The 27,460-nt window shown below is 54.0% G+C and overlaps 1 protein-coding gene across 2 annotated transcripts; it reads right to left on the bottom strand.

The window, feature by feature from the left end:
• Positions 1-1,793: 1,793 nt before the first annotated feature.
• EIF3B (eukaryotic translation initiation factor 3 subunit B) lies at positions 1,794-23,893 on the bottom strand. 2 transcript variants are annotated; one of them, XM_059414296.1, is made up of 19 exons: positions 23,426-23,893; positions 18,868-19,060; positions 16,288-16,407; positions 15,907-15,964; positions 15,586-15,714; positions 15,169-15,326; positions 11,809-11,940; positions 11,659-11,725; positions 11,248-11,294; positions 10,252-10,462; positions 9,072-9,144; positions 8,215-8,337; positions 6,725-6,803; positions 5,907-6,045; positions 4,141-4,266; positions 3,556-3,633; positions 3,181-3,289; positions 2,809-2,925; positions 1,794-2,245 (listed from the first exon to the last, which is right to left on the bottom strand). In XM_059414296.1, the coding sequence occupies exons 1-18, from the start codon at positions 23,835-23,837 to the stop codon at positions 2,822-2,824; spliced, it is 2,358 nt and encodes a 785-aa protein (XP_059270279.1). In that variant the 5' UTR covers positions 23,838-23,893; the 3' UTR covers positions 1,794-2,245; positions 2,809-2,821. The 2 variants fall into 2 exon arrangements, with proteins under 2 accessions (XP_059270279.1, XP_059270280.1); XM_059414297.1 differs by having other exon boundaries at positions 1,794-2,154.
• Between the last annotated feature and the right edge of the window lie 3,567 nt (positions 23,894-27,460).

Here is a 27,460-nt window from a genome sequence, read left to right as displayed (position 1 = left end):
TTGGAGCGTTTCCACCAACGGGCAGCCAATCCCACCAGTTATTTAACAAAAGTAATCTCGACTACAAATGCTTCTCCCCATGAATGCATTTCTAGAACAACCTTGAAGTGACCTTCTGGTTTCTGCTCAGGATATCTTTCTAGCTGCATTTCATCTCCACCACACCCTGGGCCGGACTGGCATTGACCATCAGGCATCTGTGCAAGTGCACCGGACTGTGCCCCGCTTTTCCCTACAGCCTCTGGGGCGGTGTGCCCTCATGGGGAGAACGACTGGCATGAACAAGCCGCTCCTGCGTTGGATGAAAGTCGCTCAGAGGCCAGATCCAGTAAGTTTGCGCCTGAGAAATCTGGCTTGGGAGACTGCAGCCGCGTGCTAGGTGCAGAGGTCAGTGGAGCAGTGGGGGCCAGGCCTGAGCTCAAGTGATTCCCCCCAGGTCAGCACAGCTGTCCCAGCCTGGCCCTGTTCTCTTCCGGGCGGCAGGTCAGCGCTGAGCACCAGGACGTCCCCGCCCCACCACCGACGCAAGGGGAACAGAGAGCACTGCCCAGGGTGATGCCCACATCTCCCTTCCACGAAGGCTCCAACCTGTGACCCACAGGCAGATGCCGGAGAGCCCAAGGCTCTAGTTCCCGCAAGAGAGCAAAGGTCTCCTCTGGAAACAGGACCAGGATGGCTGGTCCATGCTGGGGGAACTGGGGCTGCACCCACCCTGATGCCCCAGCCAAAAGCCAGAGCACAGAGGCCGCCCCTGACACGCAGGACAGGTCAGGCCATTCTGCCTGGGCCTGGCCTGGGAAACCTGTTTCTAGAGCAGAACAGAACAAAACAAGCACACGTGTTTCGGAAATTCTTTTATTAACAAATTATGTAAAAGAATTACAACTAACAAGTTTAAAACAATCAAAAGTAAATTTTTTGAAAGCTCTGTTAAAAATCTGGGAAAACGACCAAAGCCTGGAACTTTTCTTTCTTACCACCATCAAATGTAAAGCCTAGGGCTCAGCAGGCTGAGGTTTAAAGGACGTGAGCGCGAACACGGGGCACCCACGTGTTGACGGGAGCCAGGATGGCAACGGCTGGAACCGGGAACGGCACACCAACTGTGCCTCGCAGCCGGGCCCGGGGTCATGGCAGGCTGCCCACCTGCTCCTCCAGCGCAGCCCCCATGGGTCAGGGACTGCCCGGGCCCTGCAGATGACAGCTTAGCCTCCAATCCCAGAACCTTTCAGGTCCACGTGAGCCCCGGTTGGGCGTCTATGGCGTGCCCATTCCATGCTTCACTGTTGCCCATGTCAAGCATCGGACTCCCGCACAGACAGAAAGAAGTGCAACCACGGCAGCCGAAAGGCACTGACCATAGCAGATGTTGCAAATAAACAAGGGCCAAGGTTACACGTCCTCGTCTGCCCCCGTTCCAGGAGGAATGTGAAGTTAGATATTCAGAGCACCACACAACAGTGGCTGAAGTGACAACTCTCACAGACAACTTCAGACGTGCACGACTCCAAGAAAAAGTCTAGAGGGGGTTTTCTCACCAGGTGAAATGAGCATAGAAAACAACAGCTGACAAGCCCGTTTTCTGCAGGGACGGGGCCCCTACTGTACTTTACAGAGCTCAGCTGGAAAAACACAGCCACAGGAGGATGAAGGCCTCCCTCCTCGCCAAGTCGGCCTCGGGGGCCAGCAGCAGTAGGCATGCTGAGCCCAGACTGCTGCCATGGCCGGGGGCAGGGGGACAGGCACCAGATTCAAGGCCGCTATCTACGTGTACAAACAGGAGAAAGACAGCATTTTCGTACAGGTTTGCTTTTATTTCCACGCTCAGCCCGTTGAGAAGCCGGCACAACCTGAACGGCGCCTGCAGGGCGCAGCTTCCCTGCGCGCCTGGGACGCAGCTGGGACACAGCCACGCATGCCTGCGCGCAGGGCAGGACCAGTCCTCGAGGGGAAGTCGCTTGGCTGTGCACCTCAGGAGGACGGGAAGGGCCCCCGCAGCGGCGCACAAGTGTGAGGAACAAACACTGGTGGTGTGATTCTAAAAATCCCAAACAAGAAAAACTTTAAAGCAGTGCCTTCGATCCGCCCCTGTGATGGAGACCAGGGGCTAAAGGCACAGTAATGTGTGGAGATGGGGTCATCCGGGCACACAGTCTAGAGCAAGAGAAAGCACAGGTAAGAATTCAGGCATCGTGCAGGCTTCCTGCAGAAGGACGACCTGGTTCCAGCACGCGACGCAGGGATGCTGCAAGAAGGGAGCAGGCGTTCACTCTCTGCTCCGCACCTTGACAAGAGGCACGTCAGCAATAGCGACCCCCGACAGCGCGCCCTGATGGGCTGTTGCTGACTACATAGTTTCAGAAGGCATCTGGAAGGGACTCTGGAGCCTCGCCTGAGGACCCACCCCGTAGGTGACTCTGGGTCCTCATGCGTTCAACTGAGAAGCACCCTGCCTCGCCTGACTGACCGGGTTCTGCAGGCTCCTGGCTCTGCGAGGCACACGGAGGCCATCTCCCAGCTACACATCTGGAGATGGTCCATGGCCGGCCTCCTTTCTCCTCCCCAGCCTGTGTCCTCAGCCACAACCAGACCCCACTCACAAGGCGCCCTGCCATAAATCTGGGACTCGAGGCCCTGCTGCCCTCAGAGGAGAGCTCCAGCTCTGACAGCCAGGATGAGCAAGGGGCCCCCTGCAGCTGCTACACAAGGGACATCCTGACCCCAAGGATGTGGCCCTGGGAATTTCCTCACTTGAGGGACCACACAACATATCAGGGTCCTGCTCATCCCCACCTGATGAGATCTTACCACAGTGCTCGGGTCATTCCTGATTTCCCAAGGGAATGATCTCCTCAGTAACAAAGAACTCGATGGTCTCCTCCTCCCAGTCCTCCACATTGCTGTCCAGCTCGTCCGTGTCCACACCTGTGAGCAGGCGAGGAGGGTGAGCTGCGTGCACACACACTCACACCCACGTCCACATACCCGCATTAGCGGAGAGCCCAGTCTGAACACGGGAAGGTTCCCTGCAGATGACTGGGGCCGTGGGAAACTCTAGTCCCTGACAACTTAAGGATCTTTACAACACTCGACATTTAACTAGAACACTCACACGACAGGGTAGAAAAACGTCTCCGCTAACGCATGCTCTAAAAACATGGGTCTTCGGCTCATAGTTACCTCCTCGCAATTCCAGACGTTCACTCTTCTGCTCCATATAAAGTTCTTGGGCCATTTTCCGGTACTTTCGGAAGTCTTCCATCATGGTGCGTCTTCTCTCCACCAGTTCCTGTGCATGGAGTTGGGGGAAGCTGACAGACCCCTCACCGTGGCCAGCCCTGGGTGCCGTGAGCACCACTCTACTCAGAGAGGCTCTTGGGACAGGAATGGGGACACGTGCTCTCCTCCTCCTTCCCCTCACCCGGACCAACCCTGCGTCCCCCACATCTGGAGGAGAAGTGTGCCCGGGCCCACCAGTCTGCCCACGGAAGCGGCACATGCCGCCGTCCCCATGAGGCCTGACACTGGCTCCTCCCTCAGTCCGGGAGGACTAACCTTTGAGGCTTTGGACTGGCTCAGACGATCCTTCTGTTCAAAGATCTTTGAGTATTTCTTCAGATCCTTTTTAATTTGCTGAAACAAAAACAAAGACAAGACACTCAAGATTGAAACGTTCAAAGGATCTCCAGAGTTGTCAACGTGCGACAGCCTCAGGATCACAAGCACAGAGGTGCCCTCAAGCACACGCACCGGCGCCCACCTGCAGGTCTCACTGCAGGAGCGCCTGCCTCTCACGGGAGCCACGTCCAGCAAGCTCGGCCCTGACGCCGACAGCACACTTCACCGTGACCACACACACGTGGACACCCTCTCCCAGCACCGCCGGCACGGCTTACATCCCCTCCGCTCAGTGCAAGTGTCCTCGAAGGGCAAGGACACGGCTGGCCACGACCTACAAACCCACGTATATGACCCTGCAACTACTCCTTCCTATGGGGCCCCTAGGGCTCTTGCATGTCTTCAAAGGGCACCCCAAACAACCCGCTTCCATTCCTCAGGCATGACCACCCGAACACTGACAGAAGACTCTGTCAGTGCCATGAGGGCGTCCACATTCCCCTGGCCCTGGGGGTCCCAGACCTTTATCTGATCCTGGCTCAGGAGCGTGGGGGGCCGCGGTCTCCACAGCAGCTGGCAAAAGCGGTCCTTATTGTTCTTCTGCAGAAGGCGTCCTTGGAACGTCCACAGCCAGTAAGCGTTGTCCACCTGCAGGGGGCAGAGGCCCTTGTGTTGCTCACGCTGTGACTCCCGCAGGACGTGCTCCTGGCCCTGCGCCCTCCCAGAGCCCAGCACACCAAGCATCTCGTCCACATGGTCTGGGAGCCCTCACGTAGCTACGCCGTCGGCACCCGGGAGACCGTGGAGAGGCGCGCCCGCCCGCAGCCCGGGAACACGGTCCACAGGCCCGACGGGAGGTGACATGGAGTGCAGCCCCATAGCCACCAGCATGGGTGCTCCTGCCAGAACCCAGCTACTGCATTAGCAGACGCGCTGTCCCGCTCAGCGGGTGTCTTTCCTGACAAAGGGAATGGCACTGGGACCGTCTTGCTGCGGACGGGCCCTTCAGGAGCCTGGGGTGCCAGACACTGGCCCACGGTCTACAGGATCTCAGCACCAGACAGCACTGCACACACGGGCACAGTCTACACACTGGTCCCAACACACAGACTCTTTCCAAGACAGTGTTCAGGGATGGCTGTGGGGTCTGAGCTCCCACACATTTGTGCTTCGTCACACAGAATCACACTGTCTTGATTGCTCAGGCTCTGCACATGTGCATGAGCTGGTTCAAGTCTCAGCATATCTACCGGCAAGAAAGACTCGGCTGAAAAAAAAGGCTTGGCGGAGCTCACCAGCAGCCCAGGAGCACTGAGCGTGGGAACACGGCTGCAGACCCGCCAGCACGTGCATACTACACAGAACCACCTTGGACACAGCCTCTCACACTCATGAGTGTGGCATTTTTGAAGTTTTTCAAGTTACAGACGTTTGAGATTGATGACACGTGCACACACACATTTTCATGTCCTTTCAGGGAGTCCCAGACCCTCAGGCAAGCAGCTCTCTCCAGTGGCTCCCACGTGGCACTCGTCCCCCCAGCCAGCCCGACTGAATGAGGACCACGTGCCACGCAGAACCAGAAAAGGCCCAGCCCACATGACACCACACTCTCACAGGAAAAAGGAAGAAACACACTGTAAACAGTGGCCTCATGGGACCTGGTGCTCCTCAGCACCCGGAAAACAGAGCAGGGCGGGAGAGTGGAGCCCTGAGGCAGAAACCCCACACACACAAGGGAACCGCAACTTGGGCAGGAGAGGCGCAAGCATGGGCCGCACAGTCATGCCGAATGAGCAGAGGTGAGCAGAGGCGAGCAGAGGCCGCAGAGGGCCTGGCAAGCTGGGTGCCAGATAAAGGGGGTCCAAAACCGTGGACTTCTTAAGGGGAAAATGATCTTACTGGGAAAGTGCACATACAGCACGGCCCATCCTCCCCCGCCTCTGAGCCTCCAAGGCCCGTGTGGGTGAGCTCCCAGCTGTGGGGAGAAAGCACACCCGAAAAAGCCCCCAGCTCCTGCTACAGAGGAAGGGGGCTGGACTCGGGCTGCAACCGGCCTGAGACGCGGTCCAACTCAGGAAAGGGAAATCAAGGAACGCCGACCAGCTCGTGGAAAAGCTAGCCATCTCAGGGGTGATGCCGAAGAGCTTTCTGGAGCCACCACGCAGGGCAGCAAAGCGTGACTAACAGTACCCACCTCACAGAGACCCAGTGTGGCAGGGGGCAGGGACACACAAGGCCCAGCACAGCGGGGTCCCACACCACACAGGCCACACAGGGCCCCATACCTTATGGCTCCACCAGGACACAGAGGTGACAACGTAGCGCCCAGTGGGGTCCCACTCCACGTCGGAGGCCATGTAGTGCTCTGCGATGTTCATGACTGTACAGTCCGACGTGTCAACGAAAGCCAAGGCACCATTCATGCTGGGGAGACAGAGTAGTCAGCGCGCCCACAGCCTCCGGGCGTCCTACTCCTCAGGCTCCTCAGGTGTGGACTCGGAGCCCCACCGTTGAGGAGGAAGTGCTCCGTGGGGAATGCACGTGGAAGCCCCCTGTGTGTGCCCCAGATTATCTAAAAACACAGCAGGTGCCTCCCACGAGGTCAAGAAAGCAGGAACTCTGAGTGCGTTCTGCTGACGCATCCACGGACAGGGGCGCCTCAGGCTCCCGTAGAGCTGGACAGCGGGTGAGCACGGGCATGGAGGGTAAACACCACCACACTCATGCTCATGCCGCAGAGACAGCTTCGCACCCATCCGTCTGCTCAAACAGCCTTCCCGCGAGATGACGCGGGTTTCCCACTGAGCTCACTGCCCGGCCAGGAAGACATCTTGTTCAACCATAAGGACATTGCAACACTACCACATCTTCCAGACAGAAAACACTCGCACTGCTTTCATGACCTGCTTTCGACCCAAGTCTGGGCAACATGCAAACACAATAAACCCATCCACCAAAAGTACGGGACAGCCCTCTCACACGAGGATGCTCCATCACCGTGTGGAGGCACTGCCGTGACCCACAGGGACCCAAATCAGGCCCCATAGTGGCCCACAGAGCACTGGGCACCACGAGCACAAGGCATCAGGCTGCAGAAACCCACCTCCTCAGGCCAGCCAACACCACGAACTGTCCCTGGGGGCTCCAGAAGATGGTATTTGCCTGCTGCTTGTCAAACATTTCTGAAAACAAGAAGGGCATCTGTTAAGTGTCTGTCAAGGTGCCAAAAGCAGGGTGTGGCTGGCACAGGCGACAGGCTCACGCTGCCCTGTGCAGTACGTTCTCACGTGCACCCCACACCAGCCCGGTGCCCAGGAGCATGATTTTGGAAAACCCTGGGCCGAGTTCACTTTGTCACAAAATACACTTCAAGAAGAGAGGAAGCATTCTAAAGCTACGTTCCTGTTTGTAGTTAACGTTTCACGTTCAAAAACTTCCCAGGGAAGTTGGACAGAGGAGTCACTATAAACACGGTCGCAGGGTCTCCGCGAGGGCAAGGAACCCGCCCTCTCACCCAGTGCAGAGACACGGGACCCAAAAAAGCCTACGATCCATCCATCCCATGACTCAAACCACTTTTCTCAAATGCTGCAGTCAAAAACGTGAAAGCCACCATCTCTCCCAACGCGCAGCCTGCCTCCATCCAACAAGGACCCCACAGAGATTGTGGACAGCAGACAGCACTCAGCCTTTACCCTCGGGCCTCCAGTCAAGGGCACAAAGTGAACCCCAGCCCGACCTGGGCCTGCAGCGGATCCACAGACCGGGGCCGAAGAGTGACAGGGAGATGGGGAACGGCAGCACAGCCCACCAGGCAGGACCCTCAGACCGAGATAAAGGTGGGAGAGAAAGCCATAAGATGTCCCCGAACGGCCACGGACGTGTCAGCAGGCCCCACATGGTCACCCTTCCAAGTGGGCAACCTGTGCCCTCAGGAGAGAAAGGCGTGTCTACACTGGCTATTCACAAACCTGCTTTCTAACCAGAGACAGTGCCAACCTCCTGGCAGCCTAGAACGGCCCCTCTTTCCTTCTACGTCACAGGGAATTAATAGTCCAGTCGGTGTGGGGACAGCCTCCCTGTCTCCTGGAAACACCGCTGAGCTCCCAGAATTCCCTCAGGACAAGCTCAGCACCCAAGCCGCTGGGTATGGGGACACAGCCCGTTTCCACTGCTGAGGTCCCCACATGACAAAAACAGCTGTTCACCCCGCGGTATGCAACGCCCTGGAAGGGCCTGCAGCAGGCAGGAGTGGGTCATCGAGGAAGGCCAAGGAATGAGGGCAGGACCCCTCGCAAGCGGAGCAGAGCACAGCAAGACGGGGTCCCCAGGAAAGAGACAACAGCTGTGGCCACGAGAAGGAGAGTGTATCTGCTCAGAAACCCTCTCTTGGAGAGCCTGGTGGGAGCTCCCTGAGGGGCCACAGCCTGTGCAGCCACCACGAGGAAAGCCAGAGCCACAGGGCCCTCTTGGCTGCGGGACAGCCTGAGCAGCGCCCCCAGCCAGCAGAAAAAGTGTGTGCAGTGGCCCTCCAGAGGGCGCGTCCGTCGGTCCTCCCTCCCATGCGCCCATCAACGGGGCAAGGTTACTCACTGATGAGCTCGATCTTCCCGTTGTTCTTCACGTGGTAGAAGGAAACGGATATCCGCGGAGCTTCCCCGTGCAGCACGGCAAACTTACTCCCGTTTGGCTCCCAGGCAAAGGCTATGATGGTTTCTGCAATCAAGAAAGAGTTAAGTCTCATGTTTTTTTTGGTCATGTAACAAAGTAACGTTCCCAATCAATGTTCCTGCACAGCCTTCCCCTCAACCAAAGAAAACACTAAAAATCCTTAAGTTTGTTAAACCAAACAGGAGGCCTAGGAACGAGGGCGCAGGGACTTGGGTGAGACCAGCCTGGCCAGGCAGGAATGCCGCCTAAGTGCACCCTGCTTGCTGGCGCTCGCCTCTGTTCTCCATACAGGACCCTACGGTCCCCTGTGGCTGACAGCACAGAGCACCCAGGCCATACCCTCTTGCTCTGTCCTCCTCTCCCTTCCAGACCAAAACACAACTAAGACATAAAACCCCCCAAAGACGCAGGCTCCACTTCCCACCTGAGGCACCAGAGCGCCCACTCGGTTTTAGGACCAAAACAAAGCTCTCATCACCCGAGAACTCGTTTGTCACGTGAAAAGCCCTTCTACTGCCGCTCACTGTAAACATCAGGAAAACCCACTCCCCGCGCATCTCTCAGCAGGAAACTGGCCAGGACCCTCGCTCCTCAACCCGACAGGGGTGTGAAGAGAGAGCAAGCCGCATGGCAGCCCGAATGGAAACGCTTGTGTTGAGGCCTGGGACAGTGCGCGCAGTCAGGGCTGCAGCCACCTGTGCAGGTGGGCAGCCCAGAGCGCCAGGGCCCAGAGGGCCGCACACGGGGACCACCGACCACAGGGACCACATGGAACTTGCCTTTCATTTCTACCACGTCGACAGGCACCTGTTTTTCCCTCATTCGGAAAATTTCAAAATTTGTGACAACACCCTGTTAGGGAGAGAAAACATGGAGGTGATACTGTGGAAACTGAAAGCGCGAGAAAAACGTATCCCGACTACAACAGAACAGGACGGAAGGGGACACATGCACACTCAGTAAAGGTGTGTGAGTATCTAAGTGACGGAACTCGGCCCAGGAGGTTCCAGTCAGCACCCTGCACAACCAGAGGCACCCACAGGTGCCATCCCGGTGCAGGACAGCAGGGTCCCTCGGCCCTCCTGCCACACCCCTGCACGGAGGCTCAGGGCTACGCACTGCAGCTTGTCTGCCAAACTCCGCAGCGCCCCGGAGGCCCAGCACCGGGATATGTGTGTTTGTGTGTGCATGTGTGTGTGTGTGTGTGTGTGTGAGAGAGAGAGAGAGAGACACCCTGCAGCAATCTTCTGGACACGGGCATTAAACAGAAGCCAGGAGGCTGCCTCATCCCGGACAGCCTGACGGTGCAGATTACAGGCGGGTCCATCCACAGGCACATGCGCGCGGGCCAGCACAGCCACCTAGCAGAGCACCAATCAGCACTGACCCCAAACGAGGCACAGACACATGCCACAGTGCACAGGAGCCCTGAAAACATGCTCGGTGAGGGAGGCCAGGCCGCACGATGCATGCCTTCATTTCCACCAAGTGTCTCGACACTTCTGTGTGGGAAGAAGGTGGAGCGGCAGGTTTCGGGAGCCCAGGGGATGGGGCACTAGGGTGCTGACGGACGCAGGCTTTTCTAGAGGATGAAAACACTCTCCAGTTAAGAATGTGGCAAGAGGGGTGCCTGGTTTGTTCAGCGGGTTAAAGCCTCTGCCTTCGGCCCAGGTCATGATCCCAGGACCCTGGGATCGAGCCCTGCATCGGGCTCTCTGCTCAGTGCAGAGCCTGCTTCTCTCTCTCTGCCTGCCTCTCTGCCTACTTGTGTTCTCTGTCAAATAAATTAAAAAAAAAAAAAGAATGTGGCAAGGGCCGCACGGGCCTGTGAGGGTACCAAGAAGCCAGTCGGGCTGAAGAACAGCCACAGGTGCAAACAAACAAGCCACAGACACCCTTTAAACAGGAGGTGGGCGTGGAGCTGGAAGGAGGGGCCTCTGCTCGGGGATATCCACTCACCTGGGTCCCTTTGGGGGTCCTATCCACTTTGACACACAAATAATCCCCGTTTTTCTGCCAATGCAGCTTGCAGTCCACCACGTTGAACAAATTCCGAACCCTGATCTCTTGTCTGGTGGGCAGCTGCATCAGGGTGACCCTGGCCGGGATATCTTTGTCCTCAGGCACCCAAAAGGCTATGATGTTACCCCCAGGAGACCACGAAAAGTCCCTGCAAGACAAAGAGAACACAGCGTCAACTGAGGAGTGGCTAGGACGCTGCCAGGAAGGGAGCAGAGTAGCGGAGATGGGACTCACTGGCCAGAAACCAGCCCGGCGCTCTGCTGCCACACAGCAACAGCCACCTTCCCTGGGAGCCACCCCCACCTCACCCTGCAGCTGCTGGGCCCCAGTGGATGCCCAACACCCCCCAGCGCTCAGGGAAGAACAGGTGCCCTCACAAACCAGACTCCCTCTACTGTGATGGTAACGGGGAACCAATTCCTGGTGCAGCTCGTATCATGAGCCACCCTTGCACCCGAGAACTCAACCCGAAGAGAACCGTTCATGTCTCTGCATGACTGACAGCTCTCCGCAGAGACAGGCCCCTCTCAAGGGGGCATATGAGCTGAGTGTGCCTGCGTTGGGCCATTCACCAAGGACCACCCAAGCCCCCTGCTCACTCAGCAAACCTCACAGAAGCCTGTCAGCGACGTGGAGCCCTTCGCCCTCCACCCGTCTTCCCCAAAGACTGCAGCCCAAGTCTCTAGTCCCAAGGAAGCAGTAAGACACAAAATAGAGCCTGTGACTGCACAAAGGGTCTACATGCAGAAGGGAATGTGGGCCGTGAGCCCCACATAGTCACAACAAGCAGGTCAGTGGTGGTGGGCCGGGGCCTGCCATGCCGCCCTTGGGGACCAGAATGAGGACACAGTGTCCTCTCCAGCTGAGGAAGCACGGAGTGCCAGAGCAGGGGACACCCGCTCCTACCGCCCACCTGCGACAACACTCACTCACTTTATGCCGGAGATCTTCAAGCTCTTCTTGTCCAACAGGCCCATAGACTGCGGAAAAGCAAGGGTTACAACGGAGTTAAATCACGCCACTCTCTCCATAACACACCTGCATTTTCTTGAAAAGGAAACAAGAGTTTCTGGAATGAGCCCAGCAAGTAAGCCCAGCGGGAGACACACAGCAAGGGAACAGTTCACCCGCAGCAGCAAAGTACCCATCTCCAAAGGCCCTTCTGTTTGTTTCCTCCCGTCCCAGACTGATGGCAACAGCACAGGCACATCAGGGCAGCCACAGGAAAGGGGCAACTGCAGAAAGGCTGGGCTCCCCTCATTCTACAGACATTCACTGCTCTACCCGTTCCCTCGCCCGCGAGACAAGGGAAAGACCATGCCCCCAGGAAACCGTGTCACTTACAGGAGTTTCATAAATGCTAAGAGTGTCGAGGGTCATTCTGGCGAAGAATTTACCATCGTGGCTCCACCTGAGAGAGGAGAGAAGTGTCAGGCCCTGTTGTGAGCAGAGAAGGCTCCCACATGCTTGCCACGGGCCACGGCATTTACTCACTTAAAGATCGGCCAGTGGGCTGAACTCTCGCAGTGGAAACCCCTCTTCTTCTGTCCGGTCAGGATGTCCCAGATGATGATGGCTTGAGGGTCATCCGGAGTGTCCATCAGGGGGCTGAATGTCACTAGATACCTGTCACAAAGGGAACACTGGTGACGATCCCGCTCCCCGTCCCACCTTCTCCTCCCCACACGTCACACTGTGTGTGGGTGAGGTGAGCACCGGTGCTCACCGAGCCTCCACCGCAGATGGCGCCAGGCCTAGGAGCGGCTGTCAGACTCAGCACGGTCTCCAAACCTTGTCTTCCGGGAAGGCTCTCCCCCTACAAACCGCTCTAACCATGGAGCAGACCATCTGCGAGGCACCAGGGCACTCCAGGGGCGGCCCCCTTGAAGGCTTTCTCCACAAAATCAGGACACTGACAGACCCAGCAGATACCAAACCGAAGTCTGTGTGTGTTCCAGACGGACTGGGGTGCAATTCTTGATTTTCGTCAATGTTTAGTTGGCCCAAGGAAGGAAACAGATTGGCCACGTGCATTTCAAAAGCCAGCACTCATCCAGCAAGGCCAACCTCTGTGCCTGGAGCTTCTCACTCTCCCAACGCTGGCTTGTCTACACCCAGGGCCCCCATTCACTCTGCTGACACACAGCACAACCATTTAAGCCAGAGGGCCCCCTCGGAACAGGACTCAGGAAAAGGGAGAGGCAAACTCAAGGAGAAAAGGCCGAGGATGGGCGCTGTCCAGGTGCCCCGCGGGCCTCCCGATGGGCTGGAGTCACCCGCACCCCCAAGTTACGAAGTTCCCCCTACAGACCTATCCCTGACGTCTACATCAATGTGACATGGCTACGCAGAATGACAGAAACAGCTTGATTTGGGACGCCTGGGTGGCTCAGTTGGTTAGATGACTGCCTTCGGCTCAGGTCATGATCCTGGAGTCCCGGGATCGAGTCCCACATCGGGCTCCCAGCTCCACCGGGAGTCTGCTTCTCTCTCTGACCTTCTCCTCGCTCATGATCTCTCTCACTGTCTCTCTCTCAAATAAATAAATAAAAAATCTTATAAAAAAAAAAAAGAAAAAGAAAGAAACAGCTTGATTCACTGCTTATCTGGAAAACAGTCCTTTCACACCCCTTTGCAGGACGAAGCAGGCGCTGCTGCCTCACACAAGGGCTTCCTGGGAGCACCAGGGACAGACATTGAGGAAGACGGCCCAGGGGGGCTGTCCTGGAGCAAAGAGAGGTCTATGCACACCAAAGACACCACAGGAGTCTGGGACACAGCTGAAAGCAGCTGCCGGCCGGCCAGAGGGGGCTCCTCCCCACACTCGCCATCCACGCACAGGGCCTGGGAGTCTCCACGCACACCGGGTCACAACACACGGCCACTGTAAGGAGCACCTCAGGTGTCCTGTCCCCAGAAGGTGCCAGTGCCTGTGAAGTCGTGAGAACTCCAAGAAGACATGCCAGAAAAATGAGTTCATCAGAACTAAGAACCGTCCATCATGGAGAAGTCACAGTTCACGGAAACACAAGGATGGAAGGAGCCAGTTATGGGCTGCCCTGAGGAAGCATCAGACACGCACGCCCAGCGGCCCCATCTTCCTCACAAGCCAGCACCGAAGCACCACATGGGAAGGGCGGGCCACAAAGGACGACAGACGGACTGCACACACGGGTGCTAGGGCCGGACGTGGGTGCACGTGCACATTAGAAGATGCTGAGGGGACCAGTCAGGGCTGCCGGCCGGGAAGAAAGAACCATGACCAGAGAGAACGCACGCCTTCACCCGGTCCAATGCCTGTTTCCTAGAGGAACCTAGCACTTGTCCAAAATGCCCAAAACAGGTAGGGTTTTTGTTGGGGTTTTTTAAGGATTTAATTTATTTATTTGACAGAGATCACAAGTAGGCAGAGAGGCAGGCGGAGAGAGGAGGAAGCAGGCTCCCTGCTGAGTGCAGAGCCTGATGCGGGGCTCCATCCCAGGACCCTGGGATCATGACCTGACCCAAAGGCAGAGGCTTTAACCCATCGAGCCTCCCAGGCGCCCCAACAGATAGGGTTTCTTTTAAGATTTTATTTGTTCATTTGAGAAAGCTAGCAAGGGAGAGGAGAGCAGGAGGGAGGAGGAGAGAGAAAAGCAGGCCCCTTACTGAGCAGGGAGCCTGACACGGGACTCAATCCCAAGACTCCGGAATCAAGACCTGAGCTGAAAGCAGATGCTTAACCAACTGAGCCACCAAAGCATCCCTGCCCTAAACCGTTTTGAATTAAAAATGGCAAAATGAGGGGCGCCTGGGTGGCTCAGTGGGTTAAGCCGCTGCCTTCGGCTCAGGTCATGATCTCAGGGTCCTGGGATCGAGTCCCGCATCGGGCTCTCTGCTCAGCAGGGAGCCTGCTTCCTTCTCTCTCTCTCTGCCTGCCTCTCTGCCTACTTGTAATCTCTCTCTGTCAAATAAATAAATAAAATCTTTAAAAAAAATGGCAAAATGAGAAATCATTAAAGCTAGATATTTACCATATAAACCTTACAAAAGTCCTCCCTCTAGTTTTCCTGGTGTCAGGAGATTCTTATACCAAAAAACTCAAAAGCAGAGCAGATGTAGGAGAGCCATGTCTCAGGAGCCTGGGGACGCGGGAGGCTGTCACAACCTCACAATGAAGTCAGGCCACGTGGTCGGAGGCCGACCTCTTCTGGACAGAGGAGGGGACACAACAGGGAAGGCTTGGGGACAGCCCTGAGCAGGGGACACAAAGAGCAGTGCCACAGGGCATGCTGGGCCCTGAGGCCATCTGTAAGTGCCCAGGAAGGAGGACCTTGCTGGGCCCCAGGAGTGCTCCTTCAATCTCCTGGTAGGGCACCTGCTGCCACAGACCTCTGCACTCTCACACGCGCGAGAAAATGCCATTGAATGAAGTTACAGGCACAGGACACGTGCCCGGACTAGACCTGGAACTGAGGGGACGAAAGCTTTCCAGAGGCCGTTACTAGACCAAGTGATATGCGGGAACAAGGTAACACTCAAGTAGAAGCAGCAGATGACGTCGGACCCTCACCCAGCACTGCGGACAGGTGAAGGGCTCTCCCTGCCACTGGAAATGCACGGAGGGGTGGGGACACCATGCTTCCACTAATTCCCAGTGGCTCGGGACCAAGTCACGTGTGTCTGGCGGAGAAACAATAAAGCAAAACCCGCTAAGCAGGGAACATCAGCAAAGGGTACACACGAGCCCCTCCTATGTGTCTCCTGGGATACTTCCGTTAGGTTTGAAATTACTGCAAAATCCGAGCTGTACCATTAGCACAGAGGCCGGCACGAAGCGAGCACGGACCCCACCTGCCTCTCCTCCCTGCTTACCTCTCACAAGGCGAGAAGTCAATGAGCTGAACCCCCTGGTGGCTGAATCTCTGGATTTGCTTGAACTTCTCTCCGCCCCAGAGAGCAATGCCTCGTTGATGGAACGTGGCCAGGTAGGTGCCCTTGGGGGACCATCGCACGTATGTCTCTGTCCACCTCTGCGGGAGAAGTCAGAGCCCGTGTGAAAGTGACCCCAGCACGCAGCACAAAGCCTCCTCCTTCTGCAAGGCATCAACTCCTCCCTCTTAACCAGAAAACACAAGAAGCCTTCCCACATCTTGTGGCTTATTTCAAAGCCAGAACGAAGGACGTCGTTCTCAGGGATGCGTTCTGGAAGAACACGACACTTCACCTGCTCGGGTACCCACCTCGCTGCGGAAATACACAGTCAGCCCCCATGTGGCAGCAAACACCCACCGCTCTCTCTTCGATGGAGACAGGATCCTTCACGTCATTCCAGAATATGGAAGTACGGTCTCCACTCTCAAAAATGACACTGTACTGATCTCTGCATTCTGCCTCTTCAAGCCAGTACCGTAAATTTCCCTGGAAAAAGAACCAAAGGCAAGGGATAGAGGACATCCCATCAATTTCCATCCAAGAAGCCATATTCCTGCCTCGTGCTCCTGGAGGTCCGAGCGACTTGGGCCGGCAGCAGCAACTCCTAAGGAGCTCAGCCTGCAAGCCACAGGGCTGCACAGCTTTCCTATCAAGCACATATAGGTCCCACACACGTACCAGGTCTTTGAAGGGCTGTTTCTCTGGAATATCCCACTCATCACTGATAGTCATATACCTGCAAGAGAAAAACGAACTAATCAGCAACACACAGCATAACTACGGGGGGGAGGCAGGAAGAGACACATACACGACGACATTGGAGGCTCTTGGCCATAGGCTGTGTGGTGCTGCCCCTTAACCCCTCAGGGGAAGGTACAGGGGAGGGAAAAGTGGGCTCGGGGTGCTGGTGGCCAGGAGTGTCAGGGGCTGGAGCGGAACAGGGGCCCGCGGTGGCGGGCCTGGAGAAGAGAGTTCCCCGAAGGGTCACCAGCATAGTCCCAGAGATGCGGAGCCTCTCCTGCCCAGTGAAGGCCCAGGCTCTCACCCATTGGCACTTACTTGTCAAAGTCCGTGAAGAGGTTGACCCTGAACGTGTGCTGCTTGTCCAGCTTATAGCCATCAGCATTCTTCACAGCGTCCAAGGCATGGGCAGGAGATGCATATTCCAGGAACGTATACCTGAATTGAGACAGAGTTCAAGTGCAAACTGTAAGACCAGGCAGGCTGTGCTCAACACAACAAAACCATGCATGTGACTTGTAAGCACCGTTAAGGCCTGTGACCCATCTACTGTCACATCCCCGAGAGTCAAGTCACTGGTGGAGCAGTTCCCTAAACATACACAAAATCCTAACAGAAGACCCAAAGTCCCTAATGCCACAATCACAAATCAGACAACAGATGACTAATGAAATGTTTACTATCTTGACTGTGGTAGCAGTTTCATGGATGTATACATGTCAAAACTTACGCAATTATGCACTTTAAGACTACGCAAGTGTATCACATGGCAGCTTTCAAATAAAGCCATTAGAAAATCTGAGAACATGTATAGTCTGATATTGCCTATTAAAAGCAAGATTATAGGGGCGCCTGGGTGGTGCAGTCAGCTAAGCGCCAGACTCCTGGTTTCGGCTTAGGTTATGATCTTGGGGTTGCGGGATTGAGCCCCATGTTGGGCTCCGAACCCTCAGCACAGCATCTGCTTGGGACCCCTTCTCTCTTCTCCCTCTGGTCCTCCCCCCCACAAATAATTCTTTTATAAAAAGCAAAATCATAAAGGCTTTCAGAGGATGCTTCAGAGTAACAAACACAAGAAACCGCTGGTCAAAAAGAAGTTATCCTTCCACCTGATTTCTAAGACAGAAAACGTAAGAATCATAACCAGCATTTGGCAGTTGTTTTTTTTTTTTTTAATACAAAATGGTTTCTTAAAAGCTACCTTAGGTGGTTTCAAATCTGAATTAAAAAAGCATCGAATGTAAGTTGGTGCAGCCACTTTAGAGAACAGTGTGGAGATTCCTCAAGAAATTAAAAATAGAGCTTCCCTATGATCCTGCAATTGCACTACTGGGTATTTACCCCAAAGATACAGATGAGTGAAAAGAAGGGCCATCTGTACCCCAATGTTCATAGCAGCAATGGCCACGGTCGCCAAACTGGAAAGAACCAAGATGCCCTTCAACGGACGAATGGATAAGGAAGATGTGGTCCATATACACTATGGAGTATTATGCCTCCATCAGAAAGGACGAATACCCAACTTTTGTAGCAACATGGACGGGACTGGAAGAGATTACGCTGAGTGAAATAAGTCAAGCAGAGAGAGTCAATTATCATATGGTTTCACTTATTTGTGAAGCATAACAAATAACATGGAGGTGTCAAGGGAGATGGAGAGGAGAAGGGAATTGGGGGAAATTGGAAGGGGAGGTGAACCACGGGAGACTATGGACTCTGAAAAACAATCGAGGGTTTTGAAGGGGCGGGGGGTGGGAGGTTGGGGAACCAGGTGGTGGGTATTAGAGAGGGCACGGATTGCGTGGAGCACTGGGTGTGGTGCAAAAACAATGAATTCTGCTACGCTGAAAATATATAAATAAATAAATATAGCATCAACGTTATCATCTTCTCATTCCTGTCCCATAAAAGATGATCTGTATAGAGACCAGTATCACATAACACTCTCCTGGAAAAACGTCCCAAGGGCTTTCAGCACAGCAAAGAACACTCGTGTTCTGCTGGTCACGTAAACCAGTAAGAACTGCCCAAGCACAATCCCATGTTGTCTCCCGGTGTTCAAAAGGGGTAAAAGGGGTAACAGCGACATTCGCAACGTCAAGTGATGGAACAGCCTCGTGATACGAGAGTATGACACAGCACCGAAAATAAAAAAAACCAAAGTTATGTTTACAAAAACCTCACACTGATTTTAAAAAGCAAATTCTAGGACACGGACCTCACACTACCAATTTTAACAGATGCGCTTCTTGAGGTAACAGCAAGGGAGAAGTTGCTAATGAAGCCGTGACTACAGCTTTCGCCTTTACTGTAAGAAGCGTCCCCACCCATTTCAGAGATGTGAAAATGTCAGAGGGGCAAAAAGCTCATTTTAGAATCAGTAAGATACCATATACAGAATTTTCCTGAAATCCTGCCAGCTTCCAGTCTGCTGGTCCCCTTATCCAGGAGGCGTCTTATGTCAATTACCGCTCTGATGGCACAAGATTTAAAGAAAAAGCTCTGATTTCTTAAGAGTTCAGCAGCCCACCCACAACGCCCGAATTCCAGAACCACGGGCTCTCCTGCCAAGGGTATGGAGCCCTAAGCTAAGGGTGGGGAATCAAAAAAGAGCAGAACCCTGGGGCGCCTGGGTGGCTCAGTGGGTTGAGCCGCTGCCTTCGGCTCAGGTCATGATCTCAGGGTCCTGGGATCGAGTCCCGCATCGGGCTCTCTGCTCAGCAGGGAGCCTGCTTCCCTCTCTCTCTCTCTCTGCCTGCCTCTCCATCTACTTGTGATCTCTCTCTGTCAAATAAATAAATAAAATCTTTAAAAAAAAAAAAAAGAGCAGAACCACTGGGGGAGGCGTGCACCGTGTGCATCCATGGGGACCTCAGCCACGGGACCGCCACCACTCACCCCTTTGTCTTCCCATCCTCCTCCGGGTAAAAATCATTTGTGATTTTCCCAAACTTGGAGAAGATCTTATGGATGACGTTTTTGAGCTTCTCCAGGCGGTCGGGCCCCACCTGAGGGACGTTATCCACCACGATCACCGAGTCGATCCCGTCGGCCTCCTGGGGCCGGTCCTTGAGAATGTCCCCCAGCAGCTCTGTATGGACAGGAAATTGGACAAATGAACTTTTTTGGACCAAGCAAAATATTACTATGTTAGTTTAGCACGTTGAACAAATTTCTAAGAAGTAAAAAAAAAAATGAATAAATGCTTTCACTGTGAGCAAAAAGAAATCATGGCCCTGAACTGAATCAAAATTTAAACAAGTGAGGAAGACTTTAACTCTGCATGCCCCTTCTGTCCACTGATATATCCATTCATTCCTGAAAATAATGGAAGACTTCATATGAAATTTTTTAGAGATGAAATAATACCAAATGCCAACAAAGAGGACGGGGCCTTTCTCCAGGAAAAGCAGGGCCACAGCCTCCTGCAGGGAGCCTTCTCTGACCCACGCAGAATCAAATGCATAAGCAGGCACTTTCTCCTCATTCAGGTTAAGACAAAACAACTCAAACCCAACAGGACCCAACACTATGTACAACAGCCTTTGCAAGCAAGGAGAGGAGACAACCCACAAGCGCCTGAGAGCAGAGTGATGCCCCTTCCTACTGCCGGTGTCCTCGTTCCATGAAGAGCCTCCCGGAGAGAGCGGGGGAGGCCCCAGCCATTCAGACCGTAAACCCACAAATGCTCAGGAGTGTGCCTGGGACACAGTAAGCAGTACATGGTAACCATTATGTTGGTAACTATACTCAAAAACTGAAAATCCAAACACAAAACTGAAAATTATGTTCATGTCACCTAAAAATTAAGATCATAAAATCCAAATCTTAAATACTCAAATGTCTTAGGTTTGCTTCATTTCCATAAGACAACTGGCTGGATGGGAGAAAGAGGAACACCAGAAGCCGCCTGGGGGAACAGTCCGCAGGCGTGGGAGTGTACAGGACCGCCTTCTGTCCAGGAGATGCGATGCCACCTGGGCGCTGGCCCATGGCAGTCTGATCCGCAGCCCACTGCTGACCTTGAAGTCTTCTGGGACCATGAAGCTCCAGCACCAATGAACTCCCTGACCCGCTGCTGGAGACAGGGACCAACATTCCGAGGTCAAATGGTGTGTCAGGGGAGGTCGTCTCATTATCTGCTCTGCACAAACCTTCAACCCAGTTAGCTCCTCTGGAAAGCTATAAAGTTACAAAGCACTGGCTACAGGAGGAGCTCAAGCAGATTAAAGCACAAGGTCAGATGAAGCTGCCTCAGTCCAGGTAGCCCAGAGTCCCGAAACTAAAACAGCAGCACTGGTGGTGGCTTTTACTTCTGTACCGTATGTCCCGGAACCTAATTATGACTCCAAGTTTTGAATTCTACTCTTAATTCCAACATGCTAAACAGGATACACGTCTGAAAATATCCTTTGCTGCATTTCATTCCCACAAGTTAAGACGAATTTTCTACACTTTTGTGCTAGAAATTTCCCTTAATAGAAAGTTTAAACGGTCTTTCAGAAAGGAAAAAATTCTTTTAATTTCAAGAAGCTGGCCCTGTTATAACTCTCTAATTAATTTCAAATACTTTCATAAATGATACTGAAAACATTAAAAGAATTGCCTCATAAACTGCAAAAAGGCTAAAATTGAGAGCAAGCAAAGAGAAAAAAGAAGGAAAGAGGCCAACCAGAGTCCCAGCTACGCCCTCCCGGTGAGGCTGGATGCAGCTCCTTGGGTCATTTTTAAAGCTCACTTGCCATACAATTAAGTGGCCTGTTTAGCCTGATCTGAATTTACAAGGTTTACAATAAAAAGTTCAGCTTTTACACAAAGAGTGGCCTCCTTCCCACAATCTTTTAAGTGTCTAGTTTGTAAGACTGTGCCCACATTCGGTAAGTGAAGAAACACAGCAACTGCACGACGGAGAGACGCGTGTCCTTCATCGTCACCAACCCATGTGCCAGGTTATTCTTGCCGAATGGATTCCCAACCTGGCTCCAGGAGAAACAGGAAGAGGCAATTCTCTAAACCAAATATCAAATGTAAAGATAAATAATATTTGGCAGCAAAAGAAACCATCTTGAGTTAAGAGCTTGGTCATGGGGGCACCTGGGGGGTTCAGTCGGCAAAGCATCTGCCTTTAGTTCAAGTCATGATCTCAGGGTCCTGGGATGGAGCCCTGTGTTGGGCTCTCTGCTCAGTCGGTGGGGGGGGGGGGGGTCTGTTTCTCCTTCCGCTTGCTCACTCTCTCAAATAAATAAAAATCTTTTTTAAAAAAAATTTTGTTATGTATTTAACTGGCTGATCATCAAAGGCAGCTGAAAATTTAAAAGGATGACCGATGACCACAGGAACAAGGCAACGGGACAACAGTCTAATATCTCAGAATCAGGAGTCAGGATGACCACGTTGGAGCTGCCGGCAGCTCAAGAGGCCTCTTCGTGAGACCCTGTCCACTTTCAAAAGAACCCACCCATACCCTCTGCATCTCACTCTGACTCCGCAGGGCAGGTCTCATTAAACACAAAATGTCCTTGGGCCACTGACCACAACCAGATAGCGATGTGCTCAGTTTCAGAGCCCCATGACCAGGGAAGGGGCCTTTTGGGGCATTCTGCTAAAGTATCAGGATCACAACGGCCCCCAAAGGCCCTCCCAGCAGACACTTGGCCTGGCTGGCTTCTGCCCACATTAGCATCCTGACTGTCACACAGCTCAGTTCTGGGAATAATTCACATGGTAGTAATCTTGTGCTCAAACAATTGCTTTTTAAAAAACCAACGGCAGAGTAAACATTCAGGGGCTCAAAACGAACTTTCAACCCAAAACTTAAGATTTTAAAATGTAAGAAAAACTGATGCAATAAAAATGAAAGTTGAGCAGGGTGGGAGAGTGTGGTGGGCATCCCAGCGACACAGCCTCCTTCTAAATTCTCCCACACAAGGAGCACCTTTTCTCGCAGGTAGGGGACCGCAGCAGGACCAGTGGCCCAAGTGTTCCTGAGCCGTGCAGCCTTCCTTGCTGTTCATACCATGCTGTCGCTTACGAAACAGACTATAAGGATAGTGACAACAGCAGCGAGCTCTTTACCAGTATGTTTAAAAGTAGATGATGGGGGCACCTGGGTGGCTCAGTGGGTTGGGCCTCTGCCTTCAGCTCGGGTCACGATCTCAGGGTCCTGGGATCGAGCCCCGCGTCGGGCTCTCTGCTCGGCAGGGAGCCTGCTTCCCTCTCTCTCTCTCTGTCTGCCTCTCTGCCTACTTGTGATCTGTCAAATAAATGAATAAAATCTTTAAAAAAAAAAAAAAGTAAATGATGCTGTTGGTTCCCTACATTTTTTTTGTTTGTTTTACTTGAAATTGATTCTGACTCAGTCTCAGTGTGATCAGACACAATACCTCAAAAAAAAAGTACTTTTTTTTGTTTTTTTAAAGATCTCATTTATTTATTTGACAGATCACAAGTAGGCAGACAAGCAAGGTGGGGGAAAAGCAGGCTCCCCGCGGAGCAGAGAGCCTGATTCAGGGCTCACAAGGCTCAATCCCAGGACCATGTGATCATGACCCGAGCCACAGGCAGAGGCTTAACTCACTGAGCCACCCAGGCGCCCCCCAAAAAACGTATCTTAATGTGACATCTGATTTTCTTGGTGTGGCCTGAGCTATTTTGCTGATGGTTCATCCTTCCTAACTTACTATAATGTAGAGGAATTCACTGATGTCCTCAGAGCTCAGAGGACTCAAACAGCTAAAAACAAAACATAAATGAATAAAAACAAATGAGCTTAGCCACCTAGAGAAGTCGTTGGGAGACAAGCTCTTGGGACAAAAGCAAACGTAACACCTGTAAACTGAATCAAGGTAAACAGGAAACCAAAGCAAGCTACGTGAGTGACACTAAATTCAGAAAAGATTATCTGCCAAAAAGAGGAGAGTGATCTACCTACAGACCTAACAGACTAAACAGGAATGTGGGAGGAGACTCAGCAGTCCTGCGAAGGAACTCTCTGGAGGCAGAAGCTTCCATGCAGCAGGGGCAGAGAGGAACCCGACTCTGCCCCAACCTGTTTAAGGAACAGCACCGCATGAACCCGGGAAAGTGTCCACACGAACTTGGTGCCAAGCGTTTGACAAGTGTGGCTCGTCCCTCGGGGCACCCGGGGCCTGCACATAAGGAACTGTCACCCGCGATAGTGAGGCACGTGGAGCGTCCCGCTTTGCTTGATCCTAATTGCCACGCACGGTCGCGGCTCCAGCTTGCGCGCTGTCCCCCATCACCACCCTCCAAAGTCCTGGTGCCGGTGTCCATCAGAGGCTCCCAAGTTGTGCCCAAAAGGCCCGCCCCGCCTTCTTTCGGAGAGAGGAAACAGGGAAGGGGACCCAGACCCCCACAGAAGGCCGTCCCTACGCGCGGGAGGACAGCTGCAGCGCGGGGACGCCCCTGACAACCCCCCACCCGCGCGCCGCCTCACCTTCCTCGCTCACGTCGTCTACGAAGTCCTCGGGGTCGCTGAAGGAGGGCTCGTCGGCGGCGCCGCCGTCGTCCCCGCCCGCCCCCTCGGACCGGGCCTCGGCCGCCGCGTCCCCGGCCTGCTCCGCCGGGGCCTCACCCGCGGCCGGGGTGGGGGGCTCTTCAGGCGGCGGCGGCGGGGACGAGCCGGGGGCCGAGGCGGCCCTCTCCTCCCCGTCGGCCGCGGGCTCGGCCGGCTTGGCCAGCACGTCGGGCTCCGACCCGGCCTCCGCGTCCTCGCCGCCCGCCGCCTCCTGCGCGCCGGACCCCGCGGGCCGCGGCGGCTCCTCCCCCGGCGGAGGCTCTGCGGCCGGCTGCTGCTGCTCCCCGGGCTCGGCCGCCTCGGGCGCCGCCACGTTCTCCGCGTCCTGCATGGGCCCGCCGCTGCCGCCTCGCCCGGCCTCGCCGCGCTTCCGACTCTCCCAGGTCGCACCGCGCGGCGCCTGCCGCCGGGCCATGTGCGTGCGGCGGGCCGTCCCACGGGGCTCGAGAAGGGGGGGCGCCCACGCCCTGATGTTCGCAGCTTGCCCAGAGGGGCCCCGGAGGCGCAAGCGTGTGCATTGGCGGCGATAGCAGCGCGCCCATGACACGCGCGCGCTCGGAGCCTCGCACCACCCTTGCGGGGCTCAGTCCGCAGACTCACGAGGGGGCTGCGGCTCCCCCCGTCTGTGCTGCCGGGTGGTTCCGTCCAACGTGGCAGCCGCTCCCGGCTTCTCCCGGCGGGCGCTGCGCAGCGGGGCCAAACCACTGACCACGCCAAGGGAGGAGCGAGCGACCGGCTTAGTAACTGAAATTGCATGAGCACAGAGCCCTACAGGACACCCTAGAAAAAGCTACGAACTCGACGAACGCTCTTGGTCGTGACATAGCCTTTCGCTAGACAGGTACCCTCGCTTACACGAGTAAGCTCCCCCCTCTTCGCGTGCGCTTTTAGACTCGTCTACTGACTGGGCAAAGGAATGGACGATTCCAAAATAGAAAAGGTCCTCCCGGCGGCCCAGAGATGGCCAGCACTGCTGGAAAGACGCCTGTCCGGCGTCAGAGCACCATGAAGGAGAGTCGCATGAATCATACTCCCAAGCCCACGGCGGCGGCGGTAATTCCGTCTTCCCCCATTCAGGGGGCACCATGGTTCCGCCCGCGGAGGACTCAGCCCTCAGAAGAGCCGCGCGCGAGTGGGAGGGGAGCGCATCACGTGGTGGGCGTGGCCTGCCGCTTCTGAGGCGGGACCTGCCGCCGCGGGGCGGGGCCGGCGCTGGCAGGTGCGCCCGGATGTGTCCAGCGCCGGCCCGCCGCGGTCCGAGCGGGGTACGGTGGGGGTCGGTGTGTACTGGGTACCGAGGCTCAGACTGTACTTGCGCAGATGTACTTTCCCTCAGTCGGAACAACACGGGGGCTTGTTTTCAACAGAAGGTTCTCAACCTGACTTCTGACACTGGGTTCGAATTCTCGCCGTCCTACTTAAGTTGTGCGGCCTTTCTTCCTCAGTTTTCCCATATGTGCCGACAGCCCGGTATATATATATATGTGTGTGTGTGTATATATATATATATACACACACACACATGCACACACATATATATGTATGTATTTTTTAAGTGCCCAACCTGGGTCTTGAACTTACAATCCGGAGATCAAGAGTCCCATGTTCTTCAAAAGGAACCAGCCTAGCACCCCAGCCTCGGTCATGTCCTTTAACGCAGGTGATGGGAATGTGCCCCCCGATGCAAAACGAGACATCTCTTCGTGTTGTAGAGAGCACCCCAAGACCATCTGCTATCCCACATCCCCAAAAGTCTGAAGCATCCCACAGAAGCAGTTCCAAGTGTGTGAGGGGCCCAAGTGGGGTGTGCTCTGTTGAGGGTATGGTGGTGAGCAAGGAATGCACGATTCTTGCCACCTTAGAATTATGGCGTTAAGAGAGACAGCATGCAGGAATCAAAGCATCCTGGAAGTTGGCATCCGTGTTCATAATCTGTGATGCATTCATCAATCCCAAGCCAGACCCTGCTCCCCTCCAGGGCAGGTGCACTTAATCAATCTAAGGAACAGAACATAGCAGAGTGACAATACGTCCCCTCTAAGTCTACGTCCTAAAAGTGATGGGCCTCCACCCGGAGCTCCGTCTCTTCTCTCGGCTTGCTGGCTCTGAACTAAGCTAACCACCGCGTTCCCTAGAGATACTCAAGCAGTCTGTGGCAGGGGCCCTGGATCGGGAGCAACAGGACTCCCCACCGACATCAGCTCCAGGCATCAGCTCTGGGTTGTCCAACAGGAGAAATGGGGGTGGGACCCACAGCCCCTGCCCCTGTCCCAAGAGAAACCAGACCCGCTCACACCTTGACCTTGGATGTCCAGGCTGCAGAATCATGAGACCCGTTCCATGGTATTCTGTTATGGCAGCCCTAGCAGACTAGCACAATAGGGAAATGCATATAGTACCCAGAGAAAGACCTAGAAGGAGACACATAAACTGAAAACGGGCTCTGAGAAGGCAAGTAGCACTGAAGATGCTGATCAAAGAAAACTGATCACCATAGAATTGTGGTAGGTTTGTTAACTGGCCCCTGTGAGGTTCTTTCAACTTCTCTGTATGTTTTCACATTTCATAGTAAGTTATTGGGGCAGAGGGAAGGAATAAGGAGCCAGCTTCAAGAGATCCCCCCTCCACCTGGGACCACGTGAGCTTCTAAAGAATAAAAAAATCCGTGTGTGATCTCAGGTAAATATTGCCAAGTATCGTGTCACGACTCTGAGAATAAACCAAAGACTCAAGCAAAATGTCATTAGTCTTGCCTTTTGTATTTTACCTTATACTTCAAGGTAAAATAGTTGATTCTATCAAGAAGAATTTTAGCTAATAAATGCAAAAGCATCAGCAAAAGGAAGGAAGCAACCTTTCTTGACCCTTATAAAATAACGATGTTTGCTGCAAGGGTACAGAAACTCTGTCCCAGGAGGGACAAGGGTCCGAATCTCACATACTGTGTGGGCTGTGTTTCTGAATACTGAAGGCTGTAATTCTCCCTCCCACACTACTTCAGTTATATCCCACAGACTTACGTGGTCTTTCTGTTGAAAATGGTGTTTCTGATTTCCGTGATGATTTCCTCGTGGACCCACAGTTTATTTGGAAATGTGTCATTGATTTCCAAATATTTGAGGATCTTCCAGATAGGTTTCCAAAATGAGTTTCTTGTGCGATGATGTCGTGGATAGAGAGCATACTTTGTAGGATTCTGGTCCTTTTTAAAATTTGGGATTTGCTTTCTGGTCATAGTGTGACTCACCTCGGTGAAGGTTCCTCGTCGGCTTGGAAAAGGTACTGTGGCTGCTGGGTGGAGTGTGGTGTGTCAGGTCGAGTGGGTGGACAGTGCTGTTCAAACCTTCGGAAACCTTTCTGGCTCTACCATTGCTCAGAGAGAGAGATTGGAATCTCCACTTCTCGTGATGGATTTGTCTATTTCCCCTTTGTCTTGTCCCTTTCTTCCTGGATGTTGTGTTCTGTAGGACATGAAAACACACAATGAGGGTGGCTTTGCCTTTGGGATAAACTGACCCCCGTTCCCATTTTATTTTATTTTTTTATTTATTTTATTATTTTCCCCCCATTCCCATTTTATTTTTTTTTTAAAGATCTTATTTATTTATTTGACAGACAGAAATCACAAGTAGGCAGAGAGGCAGGCAAAGGTGGGGGGGAGCAGGCTCCCCGCTGAGCGGAGAGCAGGATATGGGGCTCGATCCCAGGACCCTGGGATCATGACCTGAGCTGAAGGCAGAGGCTTTAACCCACTGAGCCACCCAGGCGCCCCTCCCCCGTTCCCATTTTAAATACTCCTTTTCCTTCCCACTATTATGTCCTGTTCTGGAGTCCGCTGTGTCTGACTTCCAAGCTGACTTCCAGCTTGCTTTTGATCAGTGTTTGCATGGTGTCCTGCATTCAGCTGTGTCCCCTGGAAAGACACGCTCCAGTCCCAGCCCCCAGGACCTGTGG

The sequence above is a fragment of the Mustela nigripes genome, chromosome 11 (assembly GCF_022355385.1).
Source record: "Mustela nigripes isolate SB6536 chromosome 11, MUSNIG.SB6536, whole genome shotgun sequence".
Taxonomy (NCBI): domain Eukaryota; kingdom Metazoa; phylum Chordata; class Mammalia; order Carnivora; family Mustelidae; genus Mustela; species Mustela nigripes.
The sequence above is the reverse complement of the archived record's forward strand: the minus strand, read 5'-3'. Positions and strand labels throughout refer to the sequence as shown.